Raw genomic sequence first — 23,642 nt, 5'->3', positions numbered from 1 at the left:
AAACATGCAGCGTGGAGGAAGGAGTAAACGAGGCAATTTTGTGGAGTCTCAGGGAACAGCAGACCTTGATGAGCAGACTGATTGCACTGAAGCAGGAGCATCTGGAGGACATGTAGGCACTGAGGGTGAAGAGGTGAAAGAACCAACATATACAGATCTTGTTGATATTCTTCGTGCCCACATGAGCCAGCAGGAGGAACAGAATAGAACAATGAGAGAGGAAGCAGCTCGCCAAGATCAGCGGTTCAGGTCTCTGCAACACCAATTCAGTCTTTTGCAATCAGAAGTGCAGGCCTGAACATTTCCAATATCTGAACCTGCTAAGCTGGAAAACTGTGATTCAGATGAACCAGAACCACAAGATAAAGATCTGTTGCCAGGGGACATCTCTTCGCAAAGTCATCTCTTCAGGTCAGTTTCATTCCTTCTTGGAACCTAAATTAGAAAAATTAACAAACTGATGACATTGAACATTTTTTAATTACTCTGGCAAGAGAATGACTGGGTCTTCCGTCTGGTTCCATTGCTAACTGGAAACGCCAGAAGCGCTTATGTGCATATGGACATTGATGAAGTGGATGATTATATATCTGTTAAAGAGGCAATTCTTAGGAAATATGACATTAACCCAGAAACCCATCATCAGAGATTTTGTTCTACAGAAGTGGAGCCTGGAGAAACTCCCAAGGAGCTGTACATAAGGTTAAAGGAGATGTTTGAAAAGTGGATACAACCTAGAAGTAAAACAGTGAAAGCCATTGGTGAAGTTATTGTGTTGGAGGAATATCTCCGTATGCTGTCTCCTGAGCTTCAGGTTTGGGTCCGGGAACATGATCCTCCAACAGCTTCCAAAGCTGCTTCACTGGCTGAGGTGTTTGTGGCTGCTAGACGGAAAGGACAACCATGGAGTTACTCTTCTTGGAAGGCATCTAAAGACGCACGCAGAGCTGCACCTGTACAACACCACCAAAAGAGTGTATCTGCTGTGGGTAAGGCCTTCCTAAGGGAAACCCAGTCAGTAAGCACAACACCCAAGCAATACAATAAAGTGCCTGTTTGTTATTTGTGTGGTCAGGAAGGCTATACAAAACCTGTGTGTCCAAAAAAACCCTCCCAAACTCACTCAGCTGTGTGTTGTCCCATTTAAAAGTGACAACTGCATCAGTATTGGACAGTCTGTGAAACTGAGTGATGTTACAGTTAATGGGAAAAGTGTGAAGGCCTTAATTGACACTGGGAGTGTTCAGACTCTGGTTGAAAGAGGGCTGGTTCCATCTAATATAATTTGCACATCTGACACAATCCCTATCCGATGTGTGCATGGTGATGAAAGGCCATACCCCACGGCGGATATTTATATTGAAGTGCAAGGACAACTATACATACTGAATGTTGGTGTTGCAGAAAATCTCCCTTTTCCAGTAGTATTGGGTAGTGATTTACCCGTTTTGTTTGACTTGCTACATACACCACAGAACTGCAATGTAGTGACTCGTTCTCAAGCAAAACAGCCAGAAGAGTCTCCTCCAATTCTGAGTGTGCTGCCTTTTTATGATGTAGAGCAGGATGCGCAGCCTGGAAAATCTAGAAAATCATGTCGACAAAAGAGACAGAAAAAGTTTCTGAATACACCTGTTAAATCTACAGAAGAGGTTCAGGATCTGCCACAAGGTTTTAAGGTGCCTTTAAATATGGCTCAAATCCAGCGTGATGACTCAAGTCTGGCTGCTCTTTTTCTGAAAACCAAAGGACCTTCGAAAGGTGACCACAGAGATGGTGCTGAAGAGTTTGTTCTACAGAAAAATATCCTTTACTGCCAACAGGGGGCATTTAAGCAACTTGTGGTCCCTAAGGATGCAAGAGAGATGGTGCTTATTTTGGGCCACTCAGTTCCCTGGGCTGGCCACTTGGGGAGCCACAAGACCCTGGCTTGCATCAAGCGCCATTTCTACTGGCCTGGATTACGGACTGATGTTGCACAGTTCTGTGCAACTGTGGCCCTCAGTGCCAATTAACCTCCAAAAAGTTCCCTTCCAGAGCACCACTGCGGCCTCTTCCCCTAATTGACACGTCTTTTGAGCGCTTGGGTACGGACATTGTAGGTCCACTTGAAAGAAGTAAATCTGGACACCGATATATGCTGGTGATTAGACTATGCAAACAAGTACCCATACGTGTTCCCATTAAAGACAATTAAAGCAAGAGCTGTGGCTTTCTCCTTGGTGCAATTTTTTTCAAGGGTTGGATTTCCCTGTGAAATTGTGACGGATCAAGGCACTAACTTCATGTCTACTCTCCTAAAGCAGGTACAGTGGGGCAATAAAGTATTTAGTCAGCCACCAATTGTGCAAGTTCTCCCACTTAAAAAGATGAGAGGCCTGTAATTTTTATCATAGAGATATACCTCAACTATGAGACAAAAGGAGAACAAAAAATCCAGAAAATCCCATTTTCTGATTTTTAAAGAATTTATTGACAATATATGGTGGAAAATAAGTATTTGGTCAGCTACAAACGAGCAAGATTTCAGGCTCTCACAGCCGTGTAACTTCTTCTGTAAGGGGCTCCTCTGTCCTCCACTTGTTACCTGTATTAATGGCACCTATTTGAACTCGTTATCAGTATAAAACACACCTGTCCAACCTCAAACAGTCACACTCTAAACTCCACCATGGCCAAAACTAGAGAGCTGTCAAAGGACACCCGAAACAAAATTATAAACCTGCACCAGGCTGGGAAGACTGAATCTGCAATAGGTAAACAGCTTGGTGTAAAGAAATCAACTGTGGGATCAATTATTAGAAAATGGAACACTTACAAGACCACTGATAATCTCCCTCGATATGGGGCTCCATGCAAGATCTCATCCCGTGGGGTCAAAATGATCACAAGAATGGTGAGCAAAAGTCCAGAACCACATGGGGGAACCTAGTGAATGACCTGCAGAGAGCTGGGACCAAAGTAACAAAGGCTACCATCAGTAACACACTACGCCGCCAGGGACTCAAACCTGCAGTGCCAGACGTGTCCCCCTGCTTAAGCCAGTACATGTCAAGGCCCGTCTCAAGTTTGCTAGAGAGCATTTGGATGATCCAGAAGATGACTGGGAGAATATCATATGGTCATATGAAACCAAAGTAGAATTTTTTGGTCAAAACTCTACTCGTGTTTGGAGGAGAATGAATGCTGAGTTGCATCCAAAGAACACCATGCCTACTGTGAAGCATGGGGGTGGAAACATCATGCTTTAGGGCTGTTTTTCTGCCAAGGGACCAGGACGACTGATCCGTGTAAAGGAAAGAATGAATGGGGCCATGTATCGTCACATTTTGAGTGAAAACCTCCTTCCATCAACAAGGGCATTGAAGGTGAAACGTGGCTGGGTCTTTCAGCAGGACGATGATCCCAAACACACCACCTGGGTAACGAAGGAGTGGCTTCGTAAGAAGCATTTCAAGGTCCTGGAGTGGCCGAGCCAGTCTCCAGATGTCAACCCCATAGAAAATCTGTGGAGGGAGTTGAAAGTCCGTGTTGTCCAGCGACAGCCCCAGAACATCACAGCTCTAGAGAAGATCTGCATGGAGGAATGGGCCAAAATACCACCAACAGTGTGTGAGAACCTTGTGAAGACTTACAGAAAACGTTTGATCTCCGTTATTGCCAACAAAGGGTATATAACAAAGTATTGAGATGAACTTTTGTTCTTGACCAAATACTTATTTTCCACCATATTTTGCAAATAAATTCTTTAAAAATCAGAAAATGTGATTTTCTGGATTTTTTTTTTCTCCTTTTGTCTCTCATAGTTGAGGTACATCTATGATGAAAATTACAGGCCTCTCTCATCTTTTTAACTGGGAGAACTTGCACAATTGGTGGCTGACTAAATACTTTTTTGCCCCACTGTATATCAGCTGCTGGGGATTAAGGGTGTTAGAACCCCTTATCATCCACAGATGGACGGGCTCATGGAGAAATTCAACCAAACACTCAAGCAGATGCTGTGTAAGTTTGTGGATGAAACTGGCTCCAATTGGGATCAATGGTTGCCTTATCTCCTCTTCGCCTACAGAGAAGTACCACAGGCCTCCACCGGGTTCTCTCCTTTTGAACTTTTATATGGTCATGAGGTGAGGGGACCTCTGGCGCTATTAAAGGAGACCTGGGCTGGAGAAGAGGGGAGGGAGAGGCCTGTTAATGTTAATTTATTACAAAAAAGTTCAAAAATAATTAAAGATTATTTTTGGATTCCATTCAGCGTCTCTCTGGCTGGTTTATGCAAGAACCCTCACACAGCCATACCATGTATCAGCAGAGATGTGACAAAGAAATTAATGCATATAATACAACCATTTTTATGCTACAAGTATTTGTTGAAAACTCCACAAATCCTGTCCTGAAGGAAGAGTGGCAAGAAAAAAGACATTGAGAAATAAAGACATGACAATTTAAGTACAAACAAGCCATGTTGGTGTCAAAGAAAAGGAGCACAGATCAAACGACAATAAAACATAACATTTTGGCTCATGTGAAAAAACATATTTTTTGTTAGCTGGAATAAGGAAGCTATAGATTTCCCTTCCAGCAAGCCTACAATCCTAAACATACAGGCAGAGCATGCTCAGAATTGCCCAGTCAAAGTCTTGAAATAAATTCAATTGAGAACCTGTGACAAGACTTCAAAATTAATAGTTATAGACAAATCTGATCTAGCTGAGCTTGATTTATTTTACAAAGAAGTGATAGACAAAAAATTCTCGTGCGCAAACCTGACATGCATGTAAAAAACTTTCAGGACAGTCAGACAGACAGAGGCCTGCTGTTTAACATCACTTGAACTGCACCTGTGAACAAAATGAACTTCAGAGCTCCATTCATGTCTCCCTCTAGAAAACCAACTCATTATTTATCTTGCAGTAGCTGCACAAGAGCATCTCATACAGCTGTACTCTCATATCTGCCACTGCCTCTGCAGAGTTATATTCAGCTGCAGATACATCCCATGTGTTATCATACATCTCATCATGGTTTTCACATAGGTTGTGCAGCGCACATTTTGTCACCATCATTTTGGCAAGCTCTATGTCGCACTCATTTTTTTGCAATAAACAGCTCCATCTTTCCTTTAATCTACCAAAAGCATCCTCAACCCCCACCCGAGCTCGACTCAGTTTGCTATTGAATTACTGTTGTTCTGTTGTCAGTCATATAGTGTCCAGGAATAGCTTCATAAGCCAGTCCTGCAAAGGATACGCTGAGTCTCCAATGACATAATATCCAACATTGACTGTTCCGATTTCTTTAGTGTGTGGTAGAAAAAGGTTTCCAAATGTGTCCAGTTCCCAGAGTGATGACAGTCTCGGTACCCTTGCATCCCTGCACAAATATTCCAGAACAAACTCTTTCCATCCACCACTCCCTGCAGAATCAGAGAATGCCACCCTTTGCGATTGAAAAAGTCACTGTGGTATTTGGTTGGAGCTATTATAGGTATGTGGGAACCAGCTATCGCACCAACACATTGTGGGAGACCCCACCGGTTCTCAAAATATGCTGCCATCTCTTTAAATCTGTCTGCATTGGGGATTTTAATCAGCTCAGGCACTAATACAGTTTGTATTGCAGCACAAAACTCCTGGACACACGTGCACACTGTTGTAAGTCTCACTCCAAAAAGGTGTCCGATGGTCCGGTATTCCGAGCCTGTAGCAAGCTTCCATAAAGCAGTTGGCACACATTTTCTAAAGGTTGCATCTGTTCGCTCCAAAATGTGGTGTAATCTTGCACACAGATAATTTATTGTGTCTTGTTATTACGCAAAAATCAGCCACACCCCTACCTCCTCTCAGACTGACTACTTACCAGCTCTCCACCTAATGGGTCAGAGAAGCCTTTAACTCCTGAGTTTTACTACAGATGAGAATTTAGAGGACATTATATCTAAGCTGGGAGCGAGAAAGATGTGTCTAGACTCTAACTACCTCCAGGTCCAGGAGTTATGACGTTTTACAGTTAATGAAACTGACATCTAAGTAGCCTGTAAATGCCTGACTTCAGAAACCACTCCTGTTAACGGTAGCTCTTCCTCTATTAATAACGTGCACTTGTTACAGTCTAGATAACTTTAGAGACTTGGCACAAGTCCCAAGGTCATTATTTATCATAACCAAAGAAACGTCTGAAGCCCTTTAGTTTACTAGGATCATGAACATTGATCTTATCTTAATCAGAAGAATTAATTTTTAGATGACTCAATCAATTTAACTGTCCACCACATCAATTAGACTTTAATATTTCATTAGCAAGCTTTAGCAGGGGAAATGGCATACTGCTACTTCAATCAAAAATTAAAAGATTAATATATGTAAGAAATTTAGAAATCAAACTTCCCTCCGGTCCCAATACTGTGTCACCGAACTACAAGAGAGGCTTTGGGATGCAGTTGTCCCCAGATGCTGAGTTGGTCTTGGCAGCAGAAACTTTAATATCCATGGGCCGGGATCCATCTCGTCCTGGCAGAATCCTTTTTTAGAATAAATTCAAAGTCGAACTGGTGAGTATCCTCGATGAGCTCAGTTCTTTATCTATAGGCAATCTTTGTCTATCCCCCATGTCTACTGCAGCATCGTTGAGATCTTTTGGGGTGAGTGTAGGGCGGTTGTCGAATCTGAACCCGGGCTATGGGTAAACGGATCTTATTCCCTTCTCGAACAGTGCGAAGTCTTCAGCTCCCCGTGGTTTCAAAGCGTCGCCCTCGTCTGATCCTGCGTCTTCGTGTGGTCTTGACTCAAACACTGAGGAACAAAGAACCCCGATTCTTCTCTTGCATGTATTTTTATACTCTTGTACTTCAGCTGAACGCACAAGCGGTTTACACACAAGCGGTTTACACACAAGCAGTTTACACAATCTTCCCTGCACAATTTCCTTAACGTCAAGCAGCTTCGCTTAATCGTCATAAACTTCCTCTTTCCTCTGAGCTGCTCTTGCTGACGTTCTTATCTGTACCCAACATATGGTCTTCTGTGCGTTTCACGACACCACTTCCTGTATCTCCCGTGCTCACAGTTCTTTCTCCCATTCATCCTCTAGTTGCAACACAGTATGAGACATTCCATTTAACTTGTATTCATTACTATTTTTTATCCAAAATCACATAATTTATATTAGTAATTGGTACTACATTTAAAACAAAGATTACATAAATTTCGATCAACATTAATACAAATTACATGGTTACTTATTACCTTCTTGATTTTTGTGACAATAACGATTATATAATTTTTAATCAACATCAATAATCAACATCAAATCATAATTCAAGATTACTCGTCGCCTCTAGGTTTTTGTGACCTGTTTTCTGTGTGTCCTGGAAAGATCTCAATCAGTCCCAACCAGGTTTCACGACACCCCCTCCTTGAGATCGAACAGAACATTACAGAAAACACAAAGTTCAGACAAGGAATTCCATCTCCTCGTCGTAATCCAGCCGCAGGATGTCGTCCTCATAATATTCCACAGGGGAAAGCGAGGCAGTCCAGGTGTCCACGATGTCATATGTCGACAGGTTTGATAGCGGAGACAGCCAGGTATCCATACGTCCACCATTATCCGGGGATCTCCCGGTGACTTCCAACAGATGTGGGGAACCAGCAGGGGATTCTGGATCAGCAGGGCCGTCTTGTGGAGCCAACGGGTCACACGGCAACAGGTCTAACTCCTCCAGTAGCTGCTGAAAATCCACCTCAATGTCGATCGGTGTCGTTTGGCAGTCCCGGTCGACGCTCATGCAGACAGGTTCAGGTAGGAGTGGAGGTGACGCGAGTCATGTCGGATTGTTCCCGACACCCTGGCAGGGGCGATGAGAGGAACTGAGATTCTCAGTTTGGGTATGTCCATTGTGAGTTGCAATGCAGGTTTGGCAACCAACGTCTATGAATAAATCCGGTGAAGCAGGGCAAACAGGTGGGATGTAGGCACCCACAGCCACGATCTTGCCATCCAGAAGATGCAGAGTAGGGAGGCACTTTCGGATGATTTGATGTTCCCACATTTGTTGGTAGACAGAAAGCATCTACCAACATCTACCATAGCTCCCTTGGGATACTTGAAGGACATCGTCACTTTTCCCAAATGCAGAGGTCCACACGACCACGTGCCCCCGCACCAGGGTTCTAGATGTGGAGACCGCAACAAGTGGCAGGTCTTCCTCGCCGTTCATGCAGAAGACAGCCCTTATGCTGTCAAAATTACTGGGCACACAGGTGTGGCACCAGCGGGTAGACGATGCAACCCAAAGGAATCCAGAAGATTCTGCGGTGACTCCACACCCCACACAGCAGAAAGGTGCCTGAGGAGAAACAGCAATCTAGGTAACTTAATGATTAAAGGTTACGGATTAACAACTTATTAAAACAATCAAGCAGGGCTGAGGGGAGTGGTGCAAGCGGTGCGCTGACTAAACTTGTGTGACTGGTGGAGGCGAAGAGCCAAGGGGGAGATTAACATAAATTGGGGGTACTTCTTCCTGTATTTGTGGTTTAATGGTGTCTACAAATATGGCGGCGTAGGTCATGAGCCATACAATGATAGGCAGGGCGGTGGTGTCTTTAACCCAATACAAGACCACCAACACACCCCACCCAATCGCCCATGTGGTCATGACAGCACATCTCTGAATCCAGCGAGACCTACTTTGTCCTGTGATAGACAAAGCCTGGCTGGAGAGGTTACGCTATAATGGCTATGGCCAGAACCGCCTCTCTATTGCAATCTTGAGGGGACCGGTGCGCTTAGCATGTATCCCACGGCATGCCAGCTCAATGCAGAAGGCCTTTGAATCCAGGGTAAGCCAGAGCGCCACGACGGAGCCCCTTCGCCAGTTGATCTTGGTGCGTCCCATCAATGCACCAAGGTAGGAAGCGAAGAGTAAAGTAGCCATATCCCATCTCCTGAAGAAGATGGGTCGTAGGATGATCTTTGCATAGCCTTCCACTGTCACTAGAAATCTTAAGGGCTGTTGGGTGGACCAGGAGCCGGTATGGCAGAAGACCAGCCATGCGCAGAGCATCAGCAACTTCTTCTGCTACTTCGGTGATGGTGGTGGTCACGGTTGAACTGAGGGTCTCGTACCGCCTACAATCATGTCGATGGTACCCTTTTCCACACTTCTGCCACAGCTTCTCAGGTACCTTACAGGTTAGATTGGAATACAATAGATTCTGGAAAACCCAGTTAAACCCTGGGTCCACTTCACCTTGGCACAGGCTCCTTCGAAAAGCGTGTTCCTCTGCAACAGCAATAAGGGTGTTGAGAATGAAAGGTACAGGAACACCAATGATGCTCTTCCGCTTTTTCAACTGAAAACCCAAAATGGCGTCTGTACACGTCATCCCCGGCCAATTGCTCTTCGCCAAGTCCCTCTGTTCTTTTTCCACTCAACTTCAAGGGAATGGGGGTCATATTCATCCGTATAATGCTCTTTACAGTGACCCTCACAGCCTCGTACAGTCTGACAGGGTTTCTGGGCCAGCCCAATGGTGCACTCGGTCCTTTTGGTGTTGCAGGTCATCCGCCACGGTCTTGGGTGGACAAAGAGGTCAGGCTGCCAAAAGACCCCTGGCCAAATTACCCGCTCCTTGGACTAAACAGTGGCAAGGTATTGATACTTTATCCAGTAGTTGTCAGACTCACCGAGACACAGCAGGACCCAGGTTTTTAGCTCATTCTTCTGGAACCCCCACCATTCATAGTCTTCCCTACGCTGGTAATTCTCATACCAGGCGTGAAGGAACAACTTTGCTGTGGGATAGGATTCGGGATCCGGGCAATTATACTTCCAGGAAGAGTAAAAGGTGTTACTAACTTGCCAAATATCACATCGGGGTGAAGCACCATTTTTAACCCTGTCAGTGTCATTGAGGCTGTTAACAACCCTCTTAGCCACACATTTGTTAATTTTAGCAAAGTCTTCTTTAGGTGCATCATTGAGGTCATCAGGGGTGGGGAGGCATTGGATGTGCATCATAGAATAGTACGCTCCTTCCAGTCCATCAGGGGAGCGAGTCGCTCCCTCCGGGAAATCACCTTGAAAGTATGCGTATGGTCCAGCCGTCCAAACCCATGGGAAGGAGTTATTCAGCCAAGTTTCGACTTTTATTTGCAATTCCCGGTTATGTACAACTGAGAAGACCACATACTCTCGCAGGGCAAGAACCATGAAATTCTGGCCATTGCATTTGACAAGCTTGTTCCAAAGGCAACTGTGTAGTACGTTGAACTTGGTTCTGATGCATTCTAGCTGATCCATCTGGTTGAAGAACTTTCGAGGTCCTTGCCGGATCAGGAAAGCGGTAATATTCATAAAGCTCTCCGACGTGGGTCGTGGAGTTGGTTCAGCTTTAGAGCTGTTGCCTTCAGTTGATCCGTTGATGGATGATCCTGGGGCCGAGGTAGATTTCTGGAAGCAATTCAGAAGATGGTTACCCCCGAATTCCCATCGTGGGAGCCAGGTCTGACAACCCGATGTTTTGTGGGGAGCCGGGTAGACCAACTCACTTTCCCAATACCCTTGAGTGGGAAGCAGCTCCAGGGGTCGAAAGGCCATGTTGCAATGCCATTCTGGCCTCCCTCGGTCAGGATGGATCCAGTTACACCTGATGATCCTGCGCACCTTGTTGTGCAGAAGCCAAATCCAACAGATCACTCCATCTTCTACAAAGTCATGATTGTAGACCTCCCAGGTGCGATTCAGGAGTTCATCCACAGTCAAATCATTCAGGTCATGCACTCGACTCTACCAATCCACATACTTCTTCCTTTTATCCTTGGTAAACAGTGTGGTATAATTCTGAACATACGTATTGTTCTCCCACGGGATGAAGATGGTAATTGTGCTGGTATTCCAACAGCTCACATTTGCATACTTGGAGGGTCCATAGGTCACTCTTGAATGTGTAAGATGCCACCGTCCAACGCCGATTAAGTTGAGAACAGTTATGAGTATACCAAAGACAAATAGCGAAGTAAAAAGCATTAGCAGAGTTTTCACACAAAGGGCTTTATCCGTTATCTTGGTTGATTTCCATCGCTGGGTTCGTTCTGAGAATTCCAGGTCATCGTCTTCGGAGTCTGTACTTTTGTCGGTGTTCTGAGCACTCACTGGATCTAGTGGTATATCCAGTTGTCTTATGCGTGTTAGTTCCATAATTGTTGTTTTGCTTATTGCATTAAGGATTCCCTTGGGTCTGGTTCACTGGGTGCACTGCAAATCTTCCTCAAAGTTCTTCTGTGGTGATGAGATTCCTCCTACTCATCTGGTTGCTCGCCCTTGCTGCAGTGTGGTATATACTGGAGAGGGGAAGGACAAATCAGGTTCCAGCCCCCTCCACACCCGCTTCCAAAGAAACGCCCTCCAACACAGTGGCTTAGGCAACGGGCCTTGGATGGTACCACACGTTAGGGCCAGAGTTTACCAATCCATGCCTCCGTTCCCCACGGGGTTCGGCATGGTGATACAGCGACTGTCCAATTAAAGCAGGGGTGTCAAACTCCAGTACTCAAGGGCCGCTATCCTGCAGTGTTTAGATGTGCCACAGGTACAAAACACTGGAATGAAATGACTTAATTACATCCTCTTTGTGTAGATACGTTCTCCAGAGCCTTGCTAATGACCTAATTATTCTATTCAGGTGTGGTGCAGCAGAGGCACATTTAAACCCTAACCCTAACCCAAGAGTCTCCGCTGTTGCAACGTGTCGCGGCTTGTGTCGTCCTGGTTCCTCCCAACAGAGAGGGAGCTGATTAGGCTTCATACAGACTGGGCAGTTATGTTTGTTCTTGGTCCACTCCAACATTTCATCTTCTTCTGACAGGATTCCAGTTTTAGCACTTTCCTATTTCCTCAGGGTTCTTCCTGTCCATATCCCCGAGGTTGTTCTTCTGATTATAACCACCCCTTTCACAGTGGCCAGTTCAATATAGGGTGGAGTGTTATATGATCCACTGGGCATTTCACCGGCTTCTGGTTTACTTTAGTCAGGAACTGGCTTAAGTTGCTCAACTCCTTGGATCCCCCTTCTTTCCAGCAATACTGTATTCCTATCCAGTATTTGCTTCACAATGTCTATTTCAAAGTTTGGCTTCACCGCTGTGTTCACAGGCTGTTCCCTTGCTTTCACCAACACGCTCTGTCCCACACAAAATGGCACTTTGGGCGTCAGCTTCTCCTTTGTGTCATCGGAGCTCCGCCCTGCTTCCTTCGTGGTGAACGGTCGTTGGTTGAGCTCCATTGACAGGGCGGGTCTACCGGCAGACGTCGGTCTGTCATTTAAGGCCTGCCCGATCTCCCCTGCGGCCTGCGTTGTATTGACCACACACCTTGCAGCCTCTCAGCACGCGTTGAACCCATCTTACTGAGATCCAAAGGTTTTGTTCCACCAGTTCCTCACATGTAGGTCATACACCTGCATGACCTAAGGCCTCATGCACGCCTCGCATGACTTCTTCCACGTGTTCCTCTGGGACCTCCCTTCCCTTGGGAGTACTGTCCCTCTTCTCGATTCCCTTTGCTGGACATAGCTGTCCACCTCATCGTTCCCACGCCAATGAGCTCCCTCATGCATGTGCACTCTCTGATGCTCAACCTTGAGCTCCAGATGCATTCTCAATTCAGCAATCTTCTTCCACAAGTCCATGTGTGCCACTGGCTTGCCCTTAGCGGTTTCAAATCCAAATGGATAGATCCTCTCTAAGGGCCTGGGCACAATAGTAGTTGTCTGTCACCAACCTTGCCTTCTTGATTCTTCTTTTCACCAACTCCAACAATCCTTCCAGTATGGCAGTCACTTCTCCAACCTGGGCACTACCAGGGGATCTTCCCTTCTGTTGGCCTCTCTCTGTGTCGTCTGGCTTCAGGATAAACCCCCAGTATGCCATGTGATTTGACCCTTTTCTTGATCCATCAGTGTAGAGTGTCCACTCTAGATGTTGTTCTTTCTCAGGTATGGCTAGCGGTTGTTTCTTGGTGGTGGGTTGTGCCAGCCCGATCTCAAGCTCTGGGTCTAGCAGTATGTCTTCCCATCTTCCCCACCGTGCAGTATGTCTTCCCATCTTCCCCTTTGGTCCTTTCAACAGTCCCCTTCCTCAGGTATTTGTGAATGTGATGGACCGAGTTAAAACAGGAGAAGTCACAGGATATTAATTAGAAAAATATGGTTAGGGTTTTTATTTTAACACAAAGATTATAAAATGACAAAAAGATGAACTGAGCTCATAAAAGAGGTCAAAGAAACAAAACTGAACTCAGGCAAAAATGTAAACAAACTGGCTGCACAAACAAACATAACTGACCTAACAAAGAAATGACACACAAGGGTTTATATACTGGCTGATCAGACCAATTAAGACACAATAGGGGTAACTAAACAGAACACAATTACAAACACAAAAACAAATAACAGTACAGCTAAGTTTAGCTAAACTAAAGACTCACAAAATGAAAATCAAAAATATTAAAGTTTAAATACTAATATTTACTTAAATACAAAACTTATCTAAACAAAGAAACTACAAATTTCCCCTGCCAGCAGGAACTAGTGGTGTAGTCCAATCAGCATTTAAGCCTGCTGAGCCCTGGCCCCAATCTTTTGTCTGGCCACTCCAAGGCAGGTAAGTACTGGCAAAACACAAACAAAAGGTCAGTCTCAAGCAAACAAATTAAACTTAAGTTGATACAAATACACATGCTAACTAAATGTGCGCGCCAACATAAAGAACAAATGTATCCAAATCAACTAATACATGTTTTACTGAAACTAAAGTGTTGTGTTTGAATGAAAAAACAAATTGTGCATAAAAGTTACCGACTTCAAAGTGTGGCCATGGATTTGGCCATCACAGTGAACCTGACTTTGTGTGATGACTTTAACCAGCTGTCCTTGTGCTAGGTCTTTGAGCACACTCCAGTATCGCGCTAACACAGCCAGTTCCTTTTCTTCTTGTGGATATTTCTTCTCGACAAGGTACAGTGTGTAGCTACACAAAGTAACCAATCCTCCATTCTCGTTACTTACTCGGATCATGGCATCGTCGTTCTCACAGCTGATCTCGGCCACCAGTTTATCTTGTCAAACTCCTTGGCTCCAATCTCACCACTGCTTGTATTGCCTTTCTCAGTTCTTCCAAGTTTTGTTGATTTGCAGCCGTCCAAATCCAGGGTTTGTCAGATCCTTGTTTTCCTTCTCCATTTTTCTTCAGACAGGCATACTTCTGATAATTTGGAACATGGTCTCTGACGTAATTGCACAATCCTAAGATCTATTGCAATTCATTCTCCGATCGTGGGGGTCGTTTATCAGTTTCTCCCTTTATCCATCCGAAAGTCCCAAGTCGGCTATGACTTGGAATCCGAGATAATTCACCCGGAACTGTCCAAATGGACATTTCTTCAGATTCAATTTCAAACCGACATCTGCAAGTCTTTTGATCACTTTTTGTAATCTCTTCAGATGTTCATCTTCCGTGTCATCGGCAATAAACACATTATCGATGTACACAGTTGCACCCACGTCCCCCAATACTTCCATCACAGCTGATTGAAAGATATTTGGTGAATTTTATATCCTTGGGGCAATCTTTGCCATACATAGCTTTTTCCTTTGTGGGTGAATGCTGTTTTTCCTTTTGACTGTGTGGCGAGACAAAGAGAGAAAAATCCATTTGCCAAGTCGATGCAAGACTTGTACTTTTTGACATGGATAGTTTTCAGCGCTCCTTGTTGGTTGATCAGACTAGCCCTGTTCGCTATTGTCCTTCGATTCAGGGCTTTGAAGTTGATGACCGGTCTCTAACCCCCTCCCACTGACTCCGGTTTCTTCACTGCCTGGATGGGGCTGTTAGTGATGGGGCTGAGATCCTCTCTGATGATTCCCAGGGCGCTTAACTCCCTCACTATTTTGTCCCATTTCCTCAACTGCTTCCGGATTCAGCAGGTACTGTTGAACTGAGGATAAACACCACCCTCAATGTGGTGAACAAACTTTGGTCCTAAATCCCCACAGTCGTTCTTGAACTGTGCCACATGCGCTGTAGATATGATCTTACGCAGCTTCTCTTTCCCAGCTGGGGAGAAATCACTCTCTTCTAGCTTTTTTTCAGTGACTGCTGACACATCGACAGGTTTATACCAGTTGTGTGTGTCTGGTTCCGATGATGTGGGTCCGACTCTCACTAGCCTGGCTTTTAGGTCGGTCAATTGTCGCTTCAGCGCGCGGCTACTTCTCTTCTTTTTATTTAGATATTCCAAATCCTTGACTGTAAGGAGGTTGTAGGGGCCTTTTACCCATACTATTCTTTTCCAGGTCCCATACGGCATTTTTTCAACTTTTACATTTGCCAATTTCACTGTCAGGTGTCCTATTGTTTCTAGGTCATTACAGGTCACAGACACCTCCGCCCTGGTGTCCACTAGGTAGGGTACTCCTTTCACCATCGCATAGATCTCATCTCCCTCCCAGTAGGCGTTGTCCAGGATGACCCGTGACTTCGAAGCCATTACTTTGATGGCCCCCCTGTCCCAGCTTTGCGAGACTCACGGAGGGCCCTTTTCTGTTCTATGGTTAATTTGTTGTATTCTTCTGGTGGCAGGATCGCGTCCTTCTGTTGGTTTCCCGCTGTTGGTCGAACGGGAAACTTTCCTTGTTGTTCTTGGACTTTTTGTTGTGGTGCTCTGCTCTGGAAGCTGGATGACGGCCCCACGGCGGCTCTGCTGTGCATTCTCATCGGCTGACCGACCTCCTTCTTTCTCTTTTCCTTGTAGAAAATTTGTTCCAGGTTGTACGCTAGTACTGCTTGGTCGATCTGGGCAACCATGGTTTGTCTAACCGGCATCTTAACGAAGGTAATTTCTCCTCTTCTTCCCTTCGTTATTTCTCGCAGAGCTTGGACATATCTGTTTGAGGGTATGCCAAACGGTCATCAGGCGGTTTCCATTATCCAGCCGCACTTTAGCTCTTCTGATCTGGGAATCTTCGTCATCCATGTCCTCCAACACCATTCTCTCATAATGGCTCTGAGCTGATTCGGGTCCGAGCAGGGAGTTTGTTGTCACATAGGTCAGCCACAGCTTCCTAGCCCTGTCGTGGTCTGTTGACGCTGTCACCATGGGCCATACATCCTTGAGGTAATCCTTGTTGTTTTCGCTGGCTCTCTTCTCCCGGACCAATGCTTTCAGCTTCTTAAACTCTTGGAAGGCCTCTTGACCGGAGTTGGATCCTGGGGACGTAGGTGGGGTGTTATTGGAGTCTGGTGGGTAGGCTCCGGTGTAGCTGCTCGCAGTTCCTCTTCATCAGCTGACACCTCGTCCAGTTTTTGTTTGGATTCTTGTGCGAAGGAGGCTTTCTTCAGCCTCAGCAGCATCATATTGTGCATAATCCCGACATACGCTGACCTGAAATTGGCAGTGAGAGGCTAGTAGGCAGCCAGTGTGGCACAGGAGGGTGTTATTAATATATTAGCCCATTCACACATAGTTGCCTCTACATTCAATGCGACTCGATCTTCCAGTCGGTAGGCCACTCCCCGGGATCTGGTAATCCTTCTGGCCGACTTCTGGAACGTATGCGCGTTGTCCATCCTTGGCCTGGATAGGTCCCCAGGTTACATCCCTCACCATCTTCTCAGAAGCCCTTTCGATCTCAAAGATATTGGTCTCTTTCTTCTGCCCCCGACGTCCCATCCGCAGTGGCTTGTACTCCGCAGCGGGTTGCACAGGGCCAGAAAAGGCACTGTCCTCTTCACCCTCTTCTTCCTCCGGGTCACTGATGTCCTCATACTGCGGCTGTCGAAGAGGTTCCCCCTCCGAGGGGTTCAGCGGCTGTATCTTGAATGGTTTCATCACTGCTGTTCCTTCTCCAGGCGACGTTTTAATCCTTACATCCCCGAAACCCGGTTTTTCTTGCTCATTGTCACATGGCTCACACACAAACTGATTGATGTATCCTTTTGTGTCAGGCTCCGATCCAGGTTGGGGTTCCTTCAGCCTTATCCTAAACTTCTGCACCGTTTTAGGACTCTCTGTCTGGGAGAGACTCAGGGGCTCTGGTGGTGGGCGGCCGACGCGTAGTTTTCCTTCCATCTCGGCCGCCATTCGGACTACTCTGAATCTGGTGCTTTTTGGGATCAATCACTACTACTAACTCCTTGAACCCAAAGAGATGACCGTGGTTTTTAGCCAGATCCACTACTCCTCTCTCAGTCATAGCCTGGGCTGTTTCCCATGGCAGATCTGCAGACCTCAGTCCTTGCATGCACACCACCACTTGCCTCATCTTTTGGTTATTGGCCACCATGAGCCCTTTCTCTTATCCATGCCACATCTCCCGCCGATAAGCCTCCAGAGTGTAAGCCTTCCTATCGTAGGCTTCGATCGGGACTAGGATCACTACACATTAGGGCAGATTGCGACCGTTTTCTTCACCATTGGTGGTCTTTAATACATGCTCGTCTTGATGGTAATCCTGTCCTGCTTTGGTCCTCAGCTGCTCTCTGAACCGTCGATTATGAATCTTGTACCGATGGTTGGTGAAAACTACGAGGCCGTCTCCCTCGAGGTCCCAAGGTTCTCCCACTACTTGGTAGACCTTGGGTCCCGCCAGCATTCCAATGTGGGAGGTCTTCTGAGGCAGCAGAGCCAACTCTCGAGTCATCTTTCGGAGACCGGATTTTTGGGTTGACTTCCTGGGCCGATGGATCTCCTCCTCTTCCTCCTCCGAGTCTATGTTTCCCTTGTCGGGGCTGCTCCTCTCTGCACCTTCCACACGAGCTAGCTTCTTCCTTTCGGTGCTGCAGGCTCCTGGTTGAAAGGTCGGTTCCCTTGATCTTGGTGGGCAAAACTCCTCTGCCGCTTCCTTCAGGAGTGCCTCTGTCAGGAGATGGTCATCCTCTCCTCTTCTCTCTTGATCTTCCGAGCGTGGGAATGCTGGTGTAACTGTAGCGTTTGCACCCCAATTGTTGTTGATGTAAATGCACACACCACCTCCCCGAGATTTACCCGTGCTGGCGTGGTTTCTGTCTGCACACAATGTTGTAAGCCCCTCCAGTTGAATGGCGCTGTCCGGAACGGTGTTGTGAAGCCACGTCTAGGTTAGGATGATCACGTTGCACTCTCTCACGTTTCTTTGTGTGGTTAAATCCAGCTTCAGATAGTCCATTTTATTTTTCAGTGAGCGGATGTTGGATATGAGAATAGAAGGTAGTGCTATTTTGTGAGGGTTTCTTTTCAATCTGTTGGTGATGCCAGCTCGACAGCCTTGTTTTCTCCACTGACGTTTTCTCCACCAACGCATACTAAGTCTCCCCTACCACCTCAGCTGCTTCCAGTTTCAGCTGGTGGGGGAGGAGGAACCCGCTGCCTCGGAGGGCCCGTTGTCTCGCTGGGGTATGATTCCCAGACCGAGAAGAGTTTCTCGATCCGTGGCGAAGTTAACTCCTGACATATCCTTTGTGGTGTAGTTGCTTCTCAGTCCAAGTAATGTACTCCTGTTGTACGTGATTCTTGAAGAAGATTGTGACAGTACGGACGACATATTTAACATAAAAAGCACATCGGTATTGGGAGCTGGCTTGGCCGCAGCCACACAGGGCGCCGCAATCTTGCTATCTATATTGGCTATATTGAAAAGCACCATAAAAAGAAGAACAATCTTGAAGCGAGGACCGCTGTTCAAATTCGCCATTTTTACTCCTACAATATTGTCTTAAAAGTAGAGAGAGCCTTGATAATAGTTTTGGTAAATTCAAACTGGTGAGCTCATAGTCCGAGTTGGACAATAACATCACAGGACAAGAACTGTATAGAAATTAAATGTTTGTCACAAAAGGAGCCCAAAAGGAGGAAGGCTGCTATAGGCAGTTGTTATAACTCATTCATCATTGTTTTTATCTTCAACATGTTTTTGCAGTTTAATCAAATTAAGATAAAAGAGGAAGCTAGGGATCAGGTATTAGATAACCTAAAGACTGTCCTGTGTCAGGTCACCGCCCGAGTTCTGAGGATGATTCTCCACATCATCTTTATGGTGTCAGGCTTTCTTTTTTTTACACTGAGCAGCTGGTTACACTGTGATGGACAGGTGACCTGTCCAGGGTGAACCCTGCCTCTCATCTGATGACTACTTGAGATGGGCACCACCAGCCCCCCTCATCAGATCATGGATGGAAAGCTTTTAAGGTAGTTTGTCTCCTTTAAGTCCACACTTAAAACAACTTCATAGTTAATGCCAGCATCAACTGATTCTATGATATTGCTGACTAGTTTTCTACTTCTGACATAAACAGGCAAAGAAGTCATCCAGAAATGTTTTTTCACCCCAGGCATCTGGTTCCAATCATCATCAGTTCTGATGTTGTCACATTAGTGAGTCCGGAATGTCCTAAAATTGTAAGTCATACTTTTTTCTTTGCCATTTTTATTTACTCTTTAAAATACAAGTGTTTTCTCTCTTTAATTGCTCTGTTGTTCTTTTTTGTAGGGGTCTGTAAAGTGTACTGGTGCAGTAAATGGGAATGTTCTGTCATACTCACTGTTGGATGGAGAAATGTCAGTTTGTCTGCAGTGATACTGGAATACTGTGACATTGAATTAAAACAATCCTCTGTCCTCCTTGGTGAAATATTTTTCACAGTTCCTCTAAAGTGTACCTATTGATTTATTGTACTAATTTTCATAAGCATGTTGTCTGTAAATTTTTTATATATTGACAATTTGTACAATTCTCTGATAGTATATTGGCAATGTATTCTTGAAAAATGTGAATATATTGAACATACAGTGTATTTTTTTTTTCAGCCAGAAAGTGTGTTGTAATTGGTGTGTCCTAGTAGCCTGATATGTTTGCAGTACTGTAGTGTGTATGAAGAATGTAATGTGCAAAGTGGCAAAGCAGAATAATAAAAGACACTACGTAACTAAAAAGTGTACTTCATTAGCAATTATAGTAAACCAAAGGCGTAAATGGAGCATACTGTGATCACACTACAAATTATGTAATTCCATTATACTTAAAATACATTCTAAATATATTTTAAATGTAATTTGATCGCAAAAACAGTACACTGTCAAATCAAGCATGTTTGTGTTCCATAAAAAACAATATACTTAAAAATATACAATGTATAACTTTAGTTGTTCCAAACAAGTATGTGAAAGCACACTTAGTACACTTTAAACTGTGATTTTCTGCAATTTAAGTACTTTTAAAATACACAAAGTACAAAATTAGTTGTTCCAAAATAACACACTTCAAGTATACTGATGATCAGTCTGGCTTCAAGTATGCTAAAATTTAACATGCTTAGTATATTTATTTTTCACCTGGGAAGACTAAAAGTAAAGTAAACAGAAAGAAGAATATTCTTAATGACTCATTCGTGCACTGATTAGCAATTTAGCTGGAATCTAGACTTTTGTGGAAAACTTAATAACATACAGTGATCCCTAGTTTTTCGTGGGGGTTGCGTTCCGAAAATAACCCTTGACAAGTGAAATCCGCGAAGTAGTTACCTTTAGTTTTTACAATTATTATACAGCATAATTAAATACTCTTATTGAAACTGAAGAACAAAACCTGTTTTCAAGTCAGCGGATGTGCATGTTCATCAATTGGGCCTTAATGTGATCCGGAATTATGTCAGCAGTCTCCTCCAACCTGCCCTGCGAGATTCACAGCTGTATCTACGGCAGAGTGATGGATCTCATCAAGCGAGCCTCCGGTCAGGTTTTGCGCTGATTCTGGCCACAGTTTTTATCAGCAGGCATTCAAAGTTTTCAGCTGTCATTTCCTGAATGGCCAATCTGTATTACTTATATTTAAATACTGTAACATTATTGGCACAAAGGTAGAGAAGGAGCTCGGAGACTGTTTAGCCAATCAGGACACAGAACACAATGCACTGTGAAAAAAACTGCACAAAAAAATCTGCTAAGCAGTGAGACCGCGAAAGGTGAACCACATTATAGCGAGGGATCACTGTACTGTAAAATTCACAAAGACTTTTTTGTCTCTTTTTAATATTAAAATACATTAGCAATGAACCACCAACACATCATGACCTATGAAAATAACCAAAAATTTATTAGCACTTATAAAGTTATAAGTGTTACAAGTTTATAACACTTGGTGCTATAAGTGTTGTGTTATAAACTGTGCTGAACATGTTGGGAGTGTTCCTCACACAGGGTGGGTGGATTTGAGAAACTGCATGTTCAGAAAACAGATTGTACAGTTCAGCCTCATAGAAAAAACACCATGGGGCACTATAAAATAAAAATGTCATAGTTTGAACCAGAAAGATATTTCAGGGGTAATTACTTCCACAAAATGTCAAAAGTGGAAAAACAATTTTTCAGTGTATCTGTAATGAAAGCTAGCATTAGCAACAGAGTAATTTATGGACTACCATCTGCTCTGTAAAGGTTACTAACCACAGGCAATTCAGACATGCAAGTACTACTAGAACCTAATTAAAATACAGCAGGATTTGAAACACATCCACTTCCATGGAAACTTTTCCGTCTGCTGAGTTCAGAAAACACAGTTTGGCTTGTTCCAGAAAAAGTTGACATTTGAACAGATGTTCAAATGTCAACTTTTTCCAGCTTCATCAGTCTAACATGCCTCTTTGGCTTCTTGCCTTTTTTGCCCTCCCAGCACGAGTCGTGCGGAGCCGTCAGTGGTGTGAGATGGCTCCCTGCATGGAGGGAGAGGTCTGCAGCCTCCTGTTCAACAGATCCGGCTGGACTTGCACCAGGGGCAGTGGTCGCATCAAGACCGTCACGGTAATTCACACGACGTGACATTAATACATGCCATATGCACTTACAGCAACACTAGCGGAACAAGTCAGCGTTGGGCCGGGGCCAATGACCGGACCCCTCACGTGTATCACCTGCGCTGCTGGAAACTGTTGAGCGGGGGAGGGGGGTTGGGCCGCATTTCTCGTTTCATTTTTACCCAGGAAGCACATTGGCTAAACCGTGACTCAAACAGTCACTGGGACTGACTACTATATATTCCATTGAGGGACAGTAACTTTAACATTACATACACCTTTCTGAACAGGCGAGGGCGCACTTTCTCCATCTATAATCAGACATTAAAGCAACTTGAAACCATTCCTCCCTCCCTGGCACCTCCAGACTCGGGCCCGGATGGGTGGCCATGGGGGCCACCCTCCTATAGCTCCGCACCTATACAGCAACATGCCTTCATGTTCAGTATGAGGCAGCCCAATGAGGTCAAGTCACTTTTCTTCACATTGGGGTGCCGCCAGGAATCGTGGGCCCCCTGACAAAAAAAATTGTTTGGGCCCCCCGTGCAGTTGCTGTTGCAATTTTTTGAGTCTATTTGATCCATAAAAAGCATCACAATTTTAAAGGCTTGTATCGCCTTGCTTTCTTTGGTTCAATACTGATAATTAGCACAATATTTACTGCTCATGAGTTTAACATCCAACAGTCCGCATACAGTAGGTTGCTTAAATTTTTTTCTATTAGTTTTAGATTACTAAAATGTCTCTCCCCATGAGCAACAGTCAAAAGCAACATCCAACTACACATAAAACAATCCAGACTTCTCAAAAATGCTATGTAGTTGCATTTTATTCATGCTGCAGTACATAACTTTAATAAAAATATATATTTTCTTCATATTTGTTAAAGCTGTCGCGATGTCGTAGCAGTTTGTTATGAGACAGATAATCTGTGAAAACAATCAATCTCCTCCATCACCTTCTGGTTAATGTAATGCACTGTTCTGATTGTGATTGACAGCACTAAAACTCACTTGCCATTGACTGGTTTTTTCTAGTATTAGGCGAAGGCAGAGGTAATAGATTTTTCACAGATTACCTCTCATACCATACTATTACGACATAATGACAGTTTTAAAAAATATGTGAACATTTTTTTTATATAAAAGTGACATACTGCAGCTTTAAATTACTCAGGACAGGTCAGGAGGGACGTGGGTTAGAGCTACTGCTGACTGATTCATCTGTTATTAAGTGGTAAAAGGTACAAGGGACAAGTTAAATATATGAATATGTTGGTAATTTTTTCCTTAATTCATTAAAAGCTAGTGAAAAGGAGGCAAACAGTAGTTTGTAGCTAAGCTAATTATGCTAAGTGGTTGATAATCTCTCACAGTCTACCCACCTCTCTTGGAGAAAAAGTGGGTTATAAATTGACATTCTTGCCTTTTTCTCTATCTCCCGCTCTTTTTTTTGAAAACCTGATTTTATAACTTTTCTTTTCAGCATAGTAACTGCCACCATCGTTCGTGTCGCAGTCAGTGCTGCTGAACAGTGTCACTCTCAAGTGCTCCAAGCAGGAATGAACCATTTAACGCAGTGTTCAGGGCAAATATGGATGCGTGTTTTTTGATCTGAGAGTGGGAACATTAAATTTTTACTGCTAAAAACAATCTTTGAAAATACAATATGATTAATTTTGTAATTGACAGGGCCCCGATTTTTATTTTTTATTTTTATGGACAAAAATTAAATAATTAAATTGTGCCCTCTGTTGGTCAGGGCCCCTAGAATTGTCATCACTTTTCCACCGTACACCGCGCCCCTGTCTTCAC

The 23,642-nt window shown here is 44.4% G+C and overlaps 1 protein-coding gene and 1 long non-coding RNA gene across 5 annotated transcripts in view; both read left to right on the top strand.

The window, feature by feature from the left end:
• Positions 1–23,642, top strand: part of tafa5l (TAFA chemokine like family member 5, like) — a 201,153-nt gene that overhangs the window by 107,501 nt on the left and 70,010 nt on the right. For all 4 annotated transcript variants that reach the window (XR_001776782.2, XR_001776781.2, XR_534029.3 and 1 more), the window contains exon 3: positions 21,708–21,835. Coding sequence is in view for 1 of the 4 variants with exons in the window: in XM_008413145.3 (XP_008411367.1) it covers positions 21,708–21,835 (128 nt within the window). In the remaining 3 variants the exon portion in view is untranslated. The remainder of the gene's footprint in view (positions 1–21,707; positions 21,836–23,642) is intronic.
• Positions 17,990–20,177, top strand: LOC145552134 (uncharacterized). Its single transcript, XR_014088075.1, has 3 exons — positions 17,990–19,228; positions 19,336–19,438; positions 19,530–20,177. It is a non-coding gene; the product is annotated as an uncharacterized LOC145552134 (long non-coding RNA).

The sequence above is a fragment of the Poecilia reticulata genome, chromosome 7 (assembly GCF_904066995.2).
Source record: "Poecilia reticulata chromosome 7, P_reticulata-male-v2, whole genome shotgun sequence".
In the NCBI taxonomy this organism is placed as follows: domain Eukaryota; kingdom Metazoa; phylum Chordata; class Actinopteri; order Cyprinodontiformes; family Poeciliidae; genus Poecilia; species Poecilia reticulata.
Note: the sequence above shows the minus strand (reverse complement) of the source record. Positions and strands in the feature narration are given on the sequence as shown.